Below are 16,631 nucleotides of genomic sequence, written 5' to 3'. Positions count from 1 at the left end.
ACCACCACCACCACCACCACCACCACCACCACACAAAGATGGAAAACCACAGGGAGTCTGGATCCTATATGTTATTATGTTGTCTTTAAATTTTTTGACTGCTAATGAGTGAGTGATAACTGCTGAGACATTTGATTAGAAAAACTGATAGATGAATCCAACCTACATATTTTAAAAATATCTTAACTTTAAAATGGAAGTCAAAAGATATGTTGCTTTGGGGTAAAGGTTAAGGTTTTATTTCCACAGGAGAGGCTATGAATTCATTCAAGGTTGATATGGCTCAGGCTTGATCGGGGAAGACCCCCTGAAAAATCCTGACAATAGACATAAGGAAATAAACCTAAAAAAAAAAAAAAACAAAAAACTACAAAATACATTAACGTATATTTTACCTGCTCAAACATAAAATGAAAAATCATCTTCAGCCAACTTGTAAACAATACAGTCTATACTTGTATTAATACAGATACATAAGTTACCTTTAAATATTTATATATTTTCAGATAAAGTTGACCAACACCAATAAAAAGAGAAGGCCCAGATGATTCAACATCTCAGAATACTTCTGTTACAGTTACTATACCAAGAACAGCTTCAAGACTGCTGACTGAGATGGTTCAGCCTCACAAACTATTAAGCCAAGACTTAACCATTCTCCTAAATTTTCTCAGGCTGCCCCAAAAATACTGGTGCCCCCAAGCAATAGGAAAAAACAATACCCACATTCCCAAAAGATGGGTTATGGATGTTTGTTATCATCTAAGAGATTTGGTTACAAATTGTTATTGGTCATAGTCAGAAAAAAAAAAAAACTAGACAAAGGAGTCAAGTTCAAAGATCTCTTTCTAAAGGAAAAAGGGGGATATGATATAGAAATGATGAGATAAAGCCTAGATCACTGAATTGATTTTAACCCCCCAAAAAACTATTAATCTCAAAATATTTTACATTAGTATAGATTTTGGTTTATTGATACAAATTAAAGTTATTTTTGCCATACTGAATGTATGTTTTTATTCTTGTGTATTCTTGTGGGGTACTGTGCTTATGCAACTCATTTAAAAATGTAATGTATAATTTAAAAGTACAGGTTAGTAAGTCATCTATAATAATCAAACTTGTAGTCATATTAGGTATGTTTTCAAGGTAAAAAAAGATACATTTAAATAGGTGGTCTTCAAACACTTCAAAGACCTACAGAATATGACATTTAATCTGTTTAATAACCTAAAGCTTTTCATGACAGTGAGACACGTGTGCTCTTGGCAGCACCAATTTACTTCAAAAGAAGATGGGCATTGAAGAACCTCTGTTTGGAGTTTGCTTTCTTTATGGCAAAAGCTAGTCATCTGGGTAAAAAACTGCCCTTGCCTAAATTGTTGACAGTATACTCTCCAAACGGGACTAGTAGGATATAAAATAAACAACCATCAAACTTTGCCAACACAAGGTAGGACAGTCCTTCAAAATTCCCTGCTTTTCAGAAAAATCTGCCAGATAGAATAGGCCTATAGGCCAAGTTGGATGCCCCAACATTACGAAAGAACTTTGAGCCTGTCTAGGTAATCTGATGTCCCTGGGGGTCTTTGATGGAGTCAAAGACTAAATAATTAGACTTACAGTTTTCCTTAGTTATGATAAAAGGTAAGTTAGGTATAAAATTTTAGAGTGACAAAGATAATAGCACATTTTCTCTATATTTGTCAAATACAAATGGAATGGATATTGACATTTGGTTGTATATACTTTTACTATGTTAGAGTTAAAACCTCCCTCTTTAGTTAGAAAAAAAGGAATTGCTATGGAACAATCTTTTTGTACAATATGAATATGTATTACTCTCACTGGTTAATCAAGATCTGACTTGCTGATAGCTAGGCAGGATTTTCAGGGCAGAAGAATGCTGGGAAGAAGGTGGAGTTAGAGGAGACACCATGAAGTAGGCAGGATAGGAAGTACATACAGGAGGCAAACAAGCCTCAGGGCAGCACATAGATTAATAGAAATGGGTCAATTTAAGTTATAAGAGCTAGCTAAAAACAAGCTTAAGCTTGGTCAACATAATTAAGTCTCTGTGTGGTTATTTGGGGAGTGGCTGCCAGGACACAGGGAAACTCCGTCAACAATAACTAAATGGATAAGTGACAGAAGGGAAAAGGGAAAATGGGTATTGGACTTTTTTTCTAAATTAAGAATTTCTGTACTTCAAAAGACAACATGTGGGCTAAAGGTGGACTGAGGGGTATGACTTGTATGCATGAAGAAGTTCTGGGTTCAACTAAGAGCACCAAAAAAGAAAGAGGACACCAGTGAAAAGGCAGTGTAACAACCCAAAGAAAAAGGTACCCGAAAGGTATTTGATAAGAGTCTTCAACTAGATTATGTATAAAATCCTTGTATTTCTTTTTAAAAAAATATTTTATTTGTTTATTTATTTATTAATTATGTATGCATTGTTCTGCCTGCATGTATGCCTATAAGCCAGAAGAGGGCACCAGATCTCACTACAGATGGTTGTGAGCCACCATGTGGCTGTTGGAAATTAAACTCAGGACCTCTGCAAAAACAGCCAGTGCTTTTAACCTCTGAGCCATCTCTCCAGCCTCAGAACCCTTATATTTCAACAATAAAGATAACCTAATTTTAAAGGGAAGGGGGGCAATGGAGGGCTGATGAGATGCTTCATTGGGCAAAGGTGCTTGTCACCAAGCCTGAATACATAGGGTCCATCCTCAAAATAAACACAGTAGAAGAAGAAACTAGAATTCCCTAAACTGTCTTCCATGAGTACAAACTCCCATACCCCCCCATAAATAAATATTTTTTAAAGAGCAATGGAATCCAATACATATTTGTCCAAATATACATAAATGACTAATAACCAAATAAAGCACAGTATTTATTATTTATGAGATGTAAACGAAAACCTCAATGAAATATTTACACTTAGCAGGATAGCTAAGAAAAAAAGTTAACAAGTACTGATAACAAGTACGTAGAAGAGTAAAATATCTAACTGACAGGAATGTGAAATGGTACACCTGCTGTGTGCAAGTCTGTCAGTTCCTCCAAAGTATTTACCAAATGACCCAGTGATCTTACCCCTCAGCATATACTTAAGGAAATGAAAACAAGCTACCTATACAGAAGCAACTTCTACATGAATGCTCATAACAATATAATTTCTAAGAGCCAAAACTAGAAACAATCCAAATCCACATCAACTAATCAAAGAATAAATAAAGCTAATGTCAACAGGACACCAAAAATGATAGCTACAATTACTAATGATCATCCATGAAAAGTCGTAAAGCCAGGACTGGAAATAGAGTTCAACTGTATAGCATATGCTTAGCATGTGCCAAGACTTGGGGTCAATCCCAGCACACACATACATGATAATACAATAAAAATAAATTCACTAGGCTATTACAATTCCTCAGTATGCTGAGGCTAGAGGCCATGAATTCCAGACCAGCTTGATCTAAATTTATAGTTATAGAAGGGAACACTAAGCCAACTTCCTACCTTAAAAATTAAATGTTTGTTTTAAAAATTAATGCTTAAGAGATGGTTCAGCAGTGTGCTCTTCCAGAGAGTGTGAACTAGGTTCTCAGCACCCACATTGGGGAACTTATTACCACCTATAACTCCAGCTTCAGGACACTTGACACCTCTAGCTTCCAGGGACCTGTACGCATATATACATACCCCACATATACACATATATACATAATTCAAAATGAAGATAAGTCTTTACAAAACTAAAACGGAGCACTGAAGGGGTTGGTTCAATTGGTAAAGTGTTCACTTAATTCAGATCCCTAGAAATCAACAGCCAGTCTAGCCAATTGCAAAACTCTACATTCAGAGACCCTGTCTCAAAAAAATAACGTGGAAAGTTAAATAGTAAAACATCCAATGTTTACTTCTGGCCTCCATATGCACTTATACTTTTTACACATATGCACAAACATATACATATACCACACACACAAAACTATACACAATTTAAAAATAAAATTGGCAACTAAAACTTGTTGAGTACATATAAAACCCTAATTTAGAGTCCTAGTATTAAAAAAAATTGAACTTTAAGGACATCTGTATAAGCCAGGAACAGTGCCGCACACCTATAGAGGCAGCACTTAGGAAGGGGAAGACTGCGAGTTCAAGGTCACCTTTGGCTGTGTTCCAAGTTCCAAGGTCTAAGCTCATGAGCCTGAACTACACTTTTTGCTATTTTTACAATTTCTCGGAGTGAATTTTCCAGAAATGGTAGTAAAGATGGAAATTCTGCATGTACAGAAATGTTACAGAAGTTTGCTGCTGATTTCTATAGGAAATATTTACAAAAAAATATCAATAATAAGTGGATAGATTTGGTACTTTATAATATGAAATTATCTATTTTATCAAAATTTATATCTATGTATTCTGTATGCATTACCTGCATGCCAAAAGAGAGCATCAGATCCTATAGATGGCTGTGAATCACTATTGTGCTTTCTGGGAACTGAACTCAGGACCTCTGGAATAGCAGCCAGTACTCTTAACCCTTGAGTCATCTCTCCAAGTCCCCTCTCTTATTAAAATTTAAATTTAAAACGATACCAGGTGGTGGTGGTGGTGCACAACTCTAATCCCAGCACTGGAGGCAGAGGCAGATGGCTCTGTGAGTTTGAGGACAGTCTGGTCTACAAAGTGAGTTTCAGGACAGCCAGGGCCACACAGAGAAACCCTGTCTCAAAGGAAATGACAAAAATGACAAGGAGAAGGGTAGTGTGGGATTGGATTCCTCAGTGAAGTGTGTGGCATAAAGAAATGAGGAGGGAGAGAGGAAAACAAAAACACCTAGGTGCAGCAGCTGTACACATGTATGCACACACACATACAAACACACTCACAAGCATGTCTACACATAAACAAATATTTGTAACAGAGCAAACACATACATAGTTTTAAAAGAGCTTTCAAATAAACATAGCTTGGTGTTTAGAATTTTAAAAGGCTGGAGAGATGGTTCAGTGGAGAGAGTGCTTGCATAGCAAGCATGAAGATGAAGTTAAGTGGAACATGTCTGCAACCCCATTGCTAGGGGCAGAAACAGGTGGATACTGGAGGCTCACAGGCTCAGTCTCGTGAGAGACCCTGCCTCAAAAACAAACAAAAATTAAAAAAGCAAAGTAGTCAAGAAAGACTTTCCCACATCAACCTCAGCCTTTCATATCCTCATATGGACATGCATACATAAACAGACAAAGAATAAAGAAGTATTTAATCAACGGAAACATATCCAGCGACTAAAACTGTTTCTCTAGGTGAAGTCAATAAAATCATTAGACTTCTGCAATGCCCAACAATGAAACATGGCAATATTGTATATTCCCTAGTTGTTTTCAAGTTTTACTATACAACAGATGAGTCTCAGTTAAAGCTAAAATGACAAATTTATACAAATAATGTAAGAGCATCTGAAAAGGCTGAGCGAATGATATGATTATGTTAAATGTATTCTTCATAACAGGGAAAATGGACCTTTTTTTTTTTTTTGGTTTTTCGAGACGGGGTTTCTCTGTGGCTTTGGAGCCTGTCCTGGAACTAGCTCTGTAGACCAGGCTGGTCTCGAACTCACAGAGATCCACCTGCCTCTGCCTCCCGAGTGCTGGGATTAAAGGCGTGCGCCACCATCGCCCGGCTGGAAAATGGACCTTTTTAAAGACTCATTAAGGGCTAGAAAGCTGGCTTGTTGGTTAAGTCCTCTGCTCTTCCACAGGACCTGGGTTCAATTCTTAACACCCAGATGGCAGCCCACAATCATCTTTAACTCCATTTCCAGGGGAACCAATGCCCTCTTATGTCTGCTGCAGACACTGCATGTATATGGTACACAGATATACATGCAGGCAAAACACACGAAATATAAATACATCTTTACTTGGAGGTAGTGGCACACACCTTTAATCCCAGCACTTGGGAGACAGTAGCAGGTAGATCTCTGAGTCTGAGGCCAGCCTGGTCTATAGAGTGGGCTCCAGGACAGAAACTTGTCTCGAAATAGAACCAAAATAAGTAAGTGAATAAAGATTGATTATATAAGATACATTATTTGAAACAGAAGTGAAAATCTAAACACAATTCAGAAAATCAAAAATACAATCTGTCAGCAGTGGCTACCTCCTCAGGGAGCTTAAAAGAAAGACTTGCATTTCTCCCACTAATTTAAGTTTTGCGAATTGTGCAAATATAGTATTTTTACAATTTAGAAGATTATATACTTCCAGAGGATCCAAGTTGAATTCCCAGCACCTACGTGGCAGCTCACAACTGTCTGTAATTCCAGTTCCAGGAGATCTGACACCTTCCCATGAATGCACATAAAATAAAGTTTAAAAAAAAAAAAGATCCCTCTTTGGGTTTAGAATATTGTTCAGTGAACAAGTGTTTGCCTAACAAGATGAGGCATAGCCAGGTATGGTAGCACACACTTTAAGTCCCAGAGGGAGAAGCAGGTGGATCTCTGTGAGAAACCAGACTGGTCTATTTAGTGAGTTTCAAAACAGCAAGAACTGTATGATAAACCCTATGTCAACAGCCCCCCAAAATGTCACCCAAAAAGATGAGGCATGATTCAATTCCAACCAACACAAAAAACAAAAGATGAACTCTTGATTTTCTGCCATCTGTTATTTTTACGAACATGTAGTTTTCACTGTTAGGATAAATATAATTTCTCTTATTAACTGTATAGCATTCCAACATATGAATATACTATAATTCATTTAACCAATCTGTTATGAAGAATCGACAGTTCTGACCTGACAGCTTACATTCCAGGGAGGAATGAGTTATTCAGAGTATATTATACTACAGCTAAGGTAATGATGTACCTAAGGAGTAAACCAACGCAGGGCCCAAGAGTTGTAGTCAGGCTGGGTCTCTCTAGAAGAGTCCATTTAAACAGAGATCAGAAAACCGAGAGAACAGGAAACACACCTATGTCTTAGGGAAGAATGTTAAAGAAGAGCAAGTATAAGCCAGGTGTAGTGGTGCAGACCTGTAATTCTATCACTCCAGAGGCGGAGGAAGGAGGATCAGGAATTCAAGGCTAGTCTTGGCTACACAGTAAGTTTAAAGCTAACCTGTTGAAGAGAGATACTAAAAAGAAATCCCATACTATCTCAGAATTGAATAAATAAAGGGTTATTTATTGAGGGATAGACTCACAGATCACAGTCCTCTGTTAGAACAGGGAATCCAGCAGCCTGAAGAGAGGGGAGCATGCTTTACAAGGGCATTTATAGTATAAAAGGCCACACCCAAGTGGGTGTGTAACTTAAAGGCTCCTGGCTGAAGGATTTTCCTTCAGCAACCTGGGATATGTAAGACTGTTTTACAACCACACTCCACCCCAGAGTGCAAAGGCTTTAAAGAACAAAGCCGATAGTACTTGAAAAATAATGCAATAAAAAAGCATTAATAAAGTATTATTTAAAAAAATACACATGACCTGGTTAGAAAAGCAGAGAATAGGAAGAGATGGGAGAGGGGGCAAGCAAGCCATGCAGGGCCATTTTAAGGACTTTTAATACACAGATGCCACAAATGGACTTGGATTCCAATACTACCTCTATTTGCCACTGAGAAAAATTAAAAGGAACAAACACAGAAGCAGGAGTCAGGACAAAGTCTCAGTGGGAGATACTGACTTCAGCTACAGTGGAAGTGTGGACAGAATTAAGTAGAGGAATTCAGAGCATATTCTGCAGGTAAAATCAGTAAGATTTAGTGCTCTGGATGTCAGGTACAATATAAAGAGATAAGAATAAACATTTTTAGCCAGTAATAGAGGAAAAGCAGACAATTCTGAGATGTGTAAAACTGTAGGAGAAATAAGTGCTGAGTGGAGAATCAGAATGAGTTCAGCTGTGGACACTGACATCTGATACACTTATTGGACAGAAAAAGGAGATGACTGGAGGCAGATGACTGTACAGGTCTGGAATTCAGGGCAGACTTGCAGACAGAAACTTAAAAATCTTCTGTATACAGGTGACAGGTTTTAATGAAAAACTAGATGAGCTCTCATGTAAAAAGCCGGCATAGTAGCACACACATTGGTATTTATAATCCAAGCAGTGAGGGGTAGGTGGAGACGGGCATCTCACTAGCCAACAAGTCTACCCAAATGATAAATTCAGTGAAAGTTCTTATCTCACTTAGTAGAGTGGAGCTACTCTAATGTTGACCTTTGGTCTCCATACATGCATCCATACATGAACATATGCCCCACACATACAAAAGAAAAAAGGACAAGAAAGTCAGACCTACAATAAAAATCTAATAGAGATCTTTGAATGATAGACAGTGGAATTGAATTAAACACACACACACACACACACACATACACATACACACACACACACACACACACACACACACACACACACACACTACCACTGAGTGATTGGATTGCATTCTCACAGCAAGGATTTTATGTTACCCTCTAGCCCTCTACAGCCCTGGCCATCAGCTGTATGACAGACTTCTTAATCAGACTGCCTTGATGTCATGGAATACTTTCTTAGCATTATTGGAACTTTGCCTCAAGAATAGAAAAATACTAAAATTTTTTTCAGAGTTGTTTAATCATCCAAGGAATGAGAACCCTTTTCTGTAGAGACAGTATAGCTTATCCTAGGGAGACTTAGGAAACACATGTGACCTAAAGATCGGAACAATGACTCATAAGATACTGTATTCCTTTCCTCTCCTAGAACTTCCAAGCAAGCTTTCAAGAAGTAGTTTATGATTTATGTAATTTATGATTCCCTGATCCAAATTTTTAAATTATTTTTATTTCCTTTCCTTAAGACACCCAACAAGGCTGCAGAGATGGCTCTATGGTTAAGAGCACTCACTGGCTGCTCTTACAGGACACAGGTTGGTCTCTGGACCCACAATGAGTAGGTCACAACCATCTGCAACACTTATTTCTGACCCCATGATTACCAGGCATGTATATGGTATATACACGTAGCATTCACATGGTACACAATTAACACCCAGGCAAAACATTTATAACTTAAAACAAAAACAAACAAACAAAAGATACTGAACATTTCCATTACCTTTCCAAATAGAGTTGCATGTGGGTTAACAGCTATGACATACTCCACAAAACAGAGAATCAGGGATTTTTACTACAGAAAACGGACATGAGGCAAAAATGGAATTGGTGGTAACTTCTTTTTTGAGAGACAGGGTGGTCTCGCTCAATATTCCACAAGAGGCACACACCTGTAACTTCAGCACCCAAAAGGCTAAAAGCAAGATTGTCTCAAGTTTGAGGCCAGCCAGGGCTACTATGTGAAAGCCTGTCTCAAAAAAAAAAAAAAAAATAGCATCATTTTGTACATTTATACCTTCCTTGGCAAAAACAGGCAGTTGATAAGACACAGAAACTAAGAAAAATAGAAAATTTTATACCATTTGAATTCTTCTTTCTGTCTCTCTGTCTCTGTCTCTTTCTCTCTCTTCTAGAGACAGGGTTCTCATATAGCCCAGGCTTGCCTCAAACTAACTATACAGTCAAAGATAACCTTCAGCTTCTGATTCTCTTGCTTCTACCTCTCTGGCACTGTGACTATGCCCAATTTTATGTGGTACTGGGAACTAAACCTGGGTATCACAGATGCTAGGCAAACACTCTATCAACTAAATATCAGTCTAAATACATATTCTTTAAAAAGAGAAAAGGGGGCTGGATAGATGGTGAAGCAGTTAAGAGCACTTGATGCTCTTCAGAAGACCCGAGTTTAATTCCCAGGACACACACCAGATAGGCTGCAAGGATCTGATGCATCCCTGGCCGCTGGGCTCTGTGCACATCAGAACACTAGTACACACACATGGAGACACACACATATATTCACAGGCCAAGCTGAAATGAGTCAACAGAACATCCCTTCACAAAGTGAGAAGGCAGGTGAGTAGACGGCCCACATAGACAGGGATGCTCTCTTCAGAAGAGTGCCTGCCTACAGAATAAAATACTCAAATACTGGTTTGCACAAGTGTTAGGTGGAGATTGGTGCTTTCTAATTAGATGAAATTATGTCTGAAATGGAATCTGTATCCTCGTTACTTTTTTGTCAACCTAAGATCACATTTTCCTTCCCACTGTACACTCAAGCCTTTGACAAGAGCAGCCTCTCCTAAGAGCTTCAGCCACAGGGACTAAGTGAAGTACTGCTTTAAGAAGTGATGAAGAAGAGCTGGAGACTGCTCAGCAGCTGAAGAGCTGGACTGCTCTTTAGAGGACTCAAATGTAGTTCTTAGTCCTCATGATGGATGGCTCACAACCATCAAGAACTCAAGTTCCAGGGGATCTGACATTCTCTCTGGACTCTGGGTACTCGCTCTCACATGTATACCCACCAATAGGGACACACATAATTTAAAAAGCATATCTAAAAAAATTTTTAATTGAAAGTACTTTAAACGATTAAAGAACAAAAAACATCATCCTATTAAAATAATCCAGCTTCATCAAGAAATCCCAAAGAGTAAACATTTTTAAACATGCAGCCTTCTACTCACAGAGACGAAGGTGAAACAGAGGCCAGCTCCCCGTGGTGCTAACTGCTCTGTGTCAAGGCGAGGTTTTGCTAGCATCACTGACATGAGGGTTGGCAGAGCAGACTGCTCTTCTGAGGCCTCCTTCACAGCACTGCCATCTAAACCATACAGGGGCTGTTCTACTCGACGCTGAAAAACAGTAAAGAAAACACAAATGACGTGAGAAAGATAACCAGAATGCTTACAAAACATACAACAAGTTAGAATGGATATCATAAAAATGTATGATTCAAAACACAAAAACAGCTCTGAAAACAGACTATAACAACATGGTCACTGCATTGTTCAAACCTGAGTAAATACCTTACTCAGATGATGAAAAAGATATTCTAATAATTCAATTTTACATAACCCCGAAGATGCAGATTACTTTTTGTTGTTCAGTAAGTCACCTTCACAATACTCTCAACCTCACACAGGATATGTTTAAGTAAACGAAGAACTAAAATAACTGCTGCATGGCTTTACAGACAAGAGTTTATTACACTCTGAATTCTACTCTCAGTATCTAAACTAAAAGCAAGCAGAGCAAGCTAGGATAGTAAAGGAGAAACATGCCACAAGTATATATGGTTTATGCCAGAAATTCATGGTTAAACATTAGCAAATCTAAAATAATTTATTCATTACACTGATGATAGAAGAAAAAAATTAGGATTCTTTTGGATCATAAAATCAATCTGTACATTGTCAGGCAATGTTTAAAAAAAAAAACAGAAGTATCCCATTTTAATACCTAAATGAGTATTTTCTTGAAAATCACTAAAAATATTAGTAGAGACCCTCATTAAAGTTGAGAAAAGGGAAGAGTAACACACGTAATACAGAAAATTTAGTCAATGTGATATAAACACTGGAAAATATTTAAAAGTGTCATTTTGGATGACATAATTATTCACAAAGAAAACCAAACAAATCAGTCAAAAAACTTCAGTAAGAGAGACAAATAAAAGATGGTTCAAAAAAAGGCAACAGCATAGCTACACATCCACTGTCAAGTTCAACAGCATAGCTACACATCCACTGTCAAGTTCAACAGCACATCTACACATCCACTGTCAAGTACCATCAGTAAGTAATAGAAGAAAACCACATTCAAAATAATAAAACATCAAAAAACATGTAAAATACTGACTATGAAAAAAGTAAACAGTTTCACAGGTGAATATAAAACAATCTAAGCTGGTCCAATGAGCCACGCCTTTAATCTCAGCACTGGGAAGCTGAGGCAAGCAGATCTCTGTGAGTTCACAGCCAGTCTGGTCTACATAGTAAGTTGCAGGTTAGCCAAGGTATATGGATTCTGTCTCAAAAAACAAACAAAAGACAATCTAAATGATGGTGTCCTAGTTCCTGAATTCAAAATGCACCAATTCCAAATTTCTCTAAAACTAGTAGAGTTTTTATTTATTTTGTTCTATGCCTTGGAGGGGAGGGAAATATTCTCACTGGCTTTTAGGTTATATTAAGGGCTTACATAAAAATAAGTCACATAATTTTTAATAAAGAATATTAGGGAAAACTCACTAGATATCAAAATTTACTACAAAACCCGTTTTCTAACAACATTTCTGTAATCCCAACACTTGCAAAATGCAGCATGAGGATCACTGAGCTCAGTCAGCTTGAGTTATACGGGTGATGACTTGTCTCAAAAAATTTACCAGAAGCCGGGCGGTGGTGGCGCACGCCTTTAATCCCAGCACTTGGGAGGCAGAGACAGGAGGATCTCTGTGAGTTCGAGACCAGCCTGGTCTACAAGAGCTAGTTCCAGAACAGGCTCCAAAAACACAGAGAAACCCTGTCTCGAAAAAACAAAAAAAAAAAAAAAAAAAAAAAAAATTTACCAATTTACTTCTCATTTATATATTTTTAAAAGTTTTATCAGCAAAAACAATGAACTCAGAAACAAATCCACATAATATGGATACATAATTTGTGATTAAAGCATATTTTACAGTAAAGGGAATGTATTTGTAAGACTGGCACACTATTTTTGAAGTTATCTGGAAAAGAGAGACAGTAACTTCCTATTTTCTATTACATATAAAAACTGTAACAAGAAACATAAGCAAATGCTGCTGTAAGTAGTGAAAAAGACTTTTATACCAGAGGACACAGCATGCATGTGTGCTTTTATAAGAATATCAATGAATAATTTAGAATGTACAAAATAATAGAGAAAAGACACATAGTTGAATGGAAAGACAACATAAACTTACATTACAAATTTGCAAACACATTTACAACAACATACATGACACTGAGGTAGGAATCTTAAAATATCCTCCTACCTAAGAATAAGAAAAAGCAAATAGTCCTATAGATCAGCAAAAGACACAGAAACTCATTTTGAGAGTAACTGAAACAACCATTCAACATATGAAAAATGTTTAATATCCCTAGTTAAAAAAATCAAAGTTAAATCAAGGTATTTTTCTCACTGGAAAGACTGTGTTGACAAAATTCAACAGTAGGTGGCTATGCCAAAACTAAGAAACTCAAACTGCTAATAATCTTCTAGAACTTTACATAAATAAATATATATTTACACACACACACACACACACACACACACACACACACACACACACTCTCCTTATGTAGCCCTGGCTATCCTGGAACTTGCTATAAAAATCACAAATTCTCAGAGATCTACCTGGATCTCTGCTTCCCAAGGGCTAGGGAATAGAGGAGTGCACCACCAATGCCTGATCTAAAATATGCTCTGACTTAGGAATTACACAGAAGTATATACAAAGAAATTAACACCACCAATGCCTGTATATACAAAGAAATTAACACCACCAATGCCTGATCTAAAATATGCTCTGACTTAGGGATTACACAGAAGTATATACAAAGAAATTAACACCACCAATGCCTGATCTAAAATATGCTCTGACTTAGGAATTACACAGAAGTATATACAAAGAAAATAACTGCTGGCCGTGGAGGCACACGCCTTTAATTCCAACACTTGGAAAGCAGAGGCAGATGGATTTCTGTGAGTTCAATGTCAGTCTGGTCTACAGAGAGTTGCAGAACAGCCAGGGTTGTTACACAGAGAAACCCTATCTCAAAACCTACCTGTTAAAAGAAATTAAATAGAGCCATTTCTTATAAAATACAAATAGTTATAGGACATTGAATAAATACAACTGGAATAAGAAAAACTAGTATACAAATATCCTAGAGTCTAAAAACACCAACTGCCTTTTGGGGGGATGGTGCTGCACATGCTTAAGTATATCTCCAGTTGTTGGGTTTTTTTTTGGGGGGTGGGGTCTTAGACAAGGTCTCACTGCTATAGCTTTGTCTGTCCTGGTGTTTACTATACAGTCCAGGCTGGCCTCTAGCTCACAGATCCACCTGCCTCTGTCTCCCAAGTGCTAAGATTAAAGGCGTGCACCAGCACCCCAGATCATTTTTATGTTTTTTGAGACAGAGTTTCACTAAATGGGGTACACAGGTCATCAGCTTGCTCTGTAGCCAGGGTGGGCCTGGAACTTACAATTTTGTCTCAGCCCCCAGAGAAGCTGAACTGCCAGGCCCCAGTTCTAGAAAGGGCTGTTTTGTTAAGGGACTTTACAATACAATTTGTGTATGTACATACACACACACACACGCACGCTTTACCAGGAACAATTTCTAAGTTATAATAGCATGTATTTTAATCCACATCTAATTTTATCTTACTCTGACTTTTAAACAAATTTTTAGATTTATTTTATATATATGAATATTTTGTCTGCAAACTTGTATGTGCATAAATACATGCCTGTTGGGTTCCCTGGAGTTACAGGGCTACAGATGGTTGTGAGCCCCTGTGTGAGGGCTGGAAATCAAACCTGGGTTTTCTGTAAGAGCAACAAGTACTCTTAACTGCTCCATCATCTCTCCTGTCCTTTAATTTTTATGACAGGGTCTGGTTATTTAACCTCAAACACTGACCCTCTTTGCTTCAACTTCACAATACTGACGACCACAGCTGCACACCACAATGCCTGGCTATTTAACTATTCATTATAGAAGGTAAAAGTAAACAAATTTATCAAATGCTAATGACAATTAAATTTAGCCTTCTAATCTATAAGTAACTAGTCCCCCTCAACACCAACAGCACTCCTACCTTACCACTACAGCAGCTTGGGCTGGTGCTCTCGAATACTGTGATTATGGGTGTCACTATAGCATGCTTACCAAGTCAACAATCCTGCCCTCCACTCAACAAAGACTTGCCAGGGTCTAAAGTCTTTAAAGCTTTCTGGATAAAATGCTTGGATAAGCGTCCCTCAGACAGCACAGACAATGGCACAGCTAAGTGCACTACGGAAATGCACACAAACAAGGCTGGGGTGCGCCTTTCCTCCACACCACGGTCCTGGCCAGACAGTAAGGGTTGCACAGTGAGACCTTGTGTCAAAACAGACATTTTTTAAAAGGGCAAGATAAATAACATAAAAACATCAAAGATTTGATAAAACATATAGGATCTGCTAGGACAAAATCTAAGAGCACATCACGAGTAATATCAAAGTCATATACGGACTCAAGGATACCTGCAGACACTCATTTCCCATCTCCAGAGCACCATGATGTCAAGTAGCCACTGAACCAAAGCTCACCCAGGCAGAAAACTCAACAAGAAGCACACTCTCCATTTCCACGACAAGGTGGCCTCCAGTGCACTCAACTACACTCTTAAGAGTGAACCAAGAGAAAACTCTCTTCCTTCTACCCTCAAGTGGCTGCAAAGAAGTTGCCTTAGCAATGCTGGGGATTGGGACTTAGAAAATGTTAAGACAATTCAAATCAATTTTTTGAAAGCTGAAACAACAAAAGAAACCAAAATAAACAAACCAAACAAATATAGGCCTTAAATTTGATAAAAGTTGAATCAGAAAGGTAAGCTTTCTAAGAACTAAGAAGCAAATGAAAATTCTTCCTTGGGAGTGGAAAGATGGCTAAGGGAGGGGTTAAGAGCGCTGGCTGCTCTTCCAGAAGTTCAGAGTTCAATTCCGAGTACCCACATGGTGGCTCACAACCATCTGTAAAGAGATCTGGTGCCCTCTTCTGGCCTGTAGGCAGAACACTATACACATAATAAATCTAAGCAATCTACAGATTCAAGGCAATGCCCATCAAAATCCCAGCAAAATTCTTCAAAGACCTCAAGAGAAGAGTACTCAACTTCATATAGAAAAGCAAAAGACCCAGGATAGCAAAAACAATCCTGAACAATAAAAGAACTTTTGGAGGCATCACAACCCCTGACTTCAAACTCTACTACAGAGCTACAGTACTGATAATAGCCTGGTATTGGCTTAAGAACAGACAGGAGGACCAATGGAACTGAATAGAAGACCTGGATATTAATCCACAAATCTTAGAACGCCTGATATTTGATAAAGAAGCAAAAAATATCAAATGGAAAAAAGAAAGCATATTTAACAAATGGTGCTGGCATAACAGATATCAACATGTAGAAGAGTAAAAATAGACCCATATCTATCACCATGCACAAAACTCAAGTCCAAATGGATCAAAGACCTCAAGATAAAGCCAGCCACATTGAATGTTATAGAAGAGAAAGTGGGAAGTACACTTGAATTATATATATAACTCAAGTACACTTGAGTTATATATAGGAAGTGGCACAGGGAACCACTTCCTATATATAACTCCAGCAGCCAGACACTGAGAGAAACAATTAATAAATGGGACCTCCTGAAACTGAAACGCTTCTGTAAAGCAAAGGACACGGTCAACAAGACAAAACGACAGCCTACTCAATGGGAAAAGATCTTCACTAACCTCACATCAGACAGAGGTCTATCTCCAAAATATACAAAGAACTCAAGAAATTGGACACCAAAGATCACATAATCCAATAAAAAAAAATGGAGTACAGACCTAAACAGAGAACTCTCAACAGAGGAATCTAAAATGGCTGAAAGACACTTAAGGAAATGTTCAACATCCTT

The 16,631-nt window shown here is 37.9% G+C and overlaps 1 protein-coding gene across 6 annotated transcripts in view; it reads right to left on the bottom strand.

Annotated features, from left to right (window-relative positions):
* Tlk2 (tousled like kinase 2) overlaps nucleotides 1–16,631 on the bottom strand; it is a 102,537-nt gene that overhangs the window by 53,277 nt on the left and 32,629 nt on the right. For all 6 annotated transcript variants that reach the window (XM_013354572.2, XM_005369413.1, XM_026777182.1 and 3 more), the window contains one exon: nucleotides 10,606–10,773. In XM_013354572.2, coding sequence (XP_013210026.1) covers nucleotides 10,606–10,773 — 168 coding nt within the window. The remainder of the gene's footprint in view (nucleotides 1–10,605; nucleotides 10,774–16,631) is intronic.

The sequence above is a fragment of the Microtus ochrogaster genome, unplaced genomic scaffold, assembly GCF_000317375.1.
Source record: "Microtus ochrogaster isolate Prairie Vole_2 unplaced genomic scaffold, MicOch1.0 UNK48, whole genome shotgun sequence".
Lineage (NCBI taxonomy): Eukaryota > Metazoa > Chordata > Mammalia > Rodentia > Cricetidae > Microtus > Microtus ochrogaster.
The sequence above is the reverse complement of the archived record's forward strand: the minus strand, read 5'-3'. Positions and strand labels throughout refer to the sequence as shown.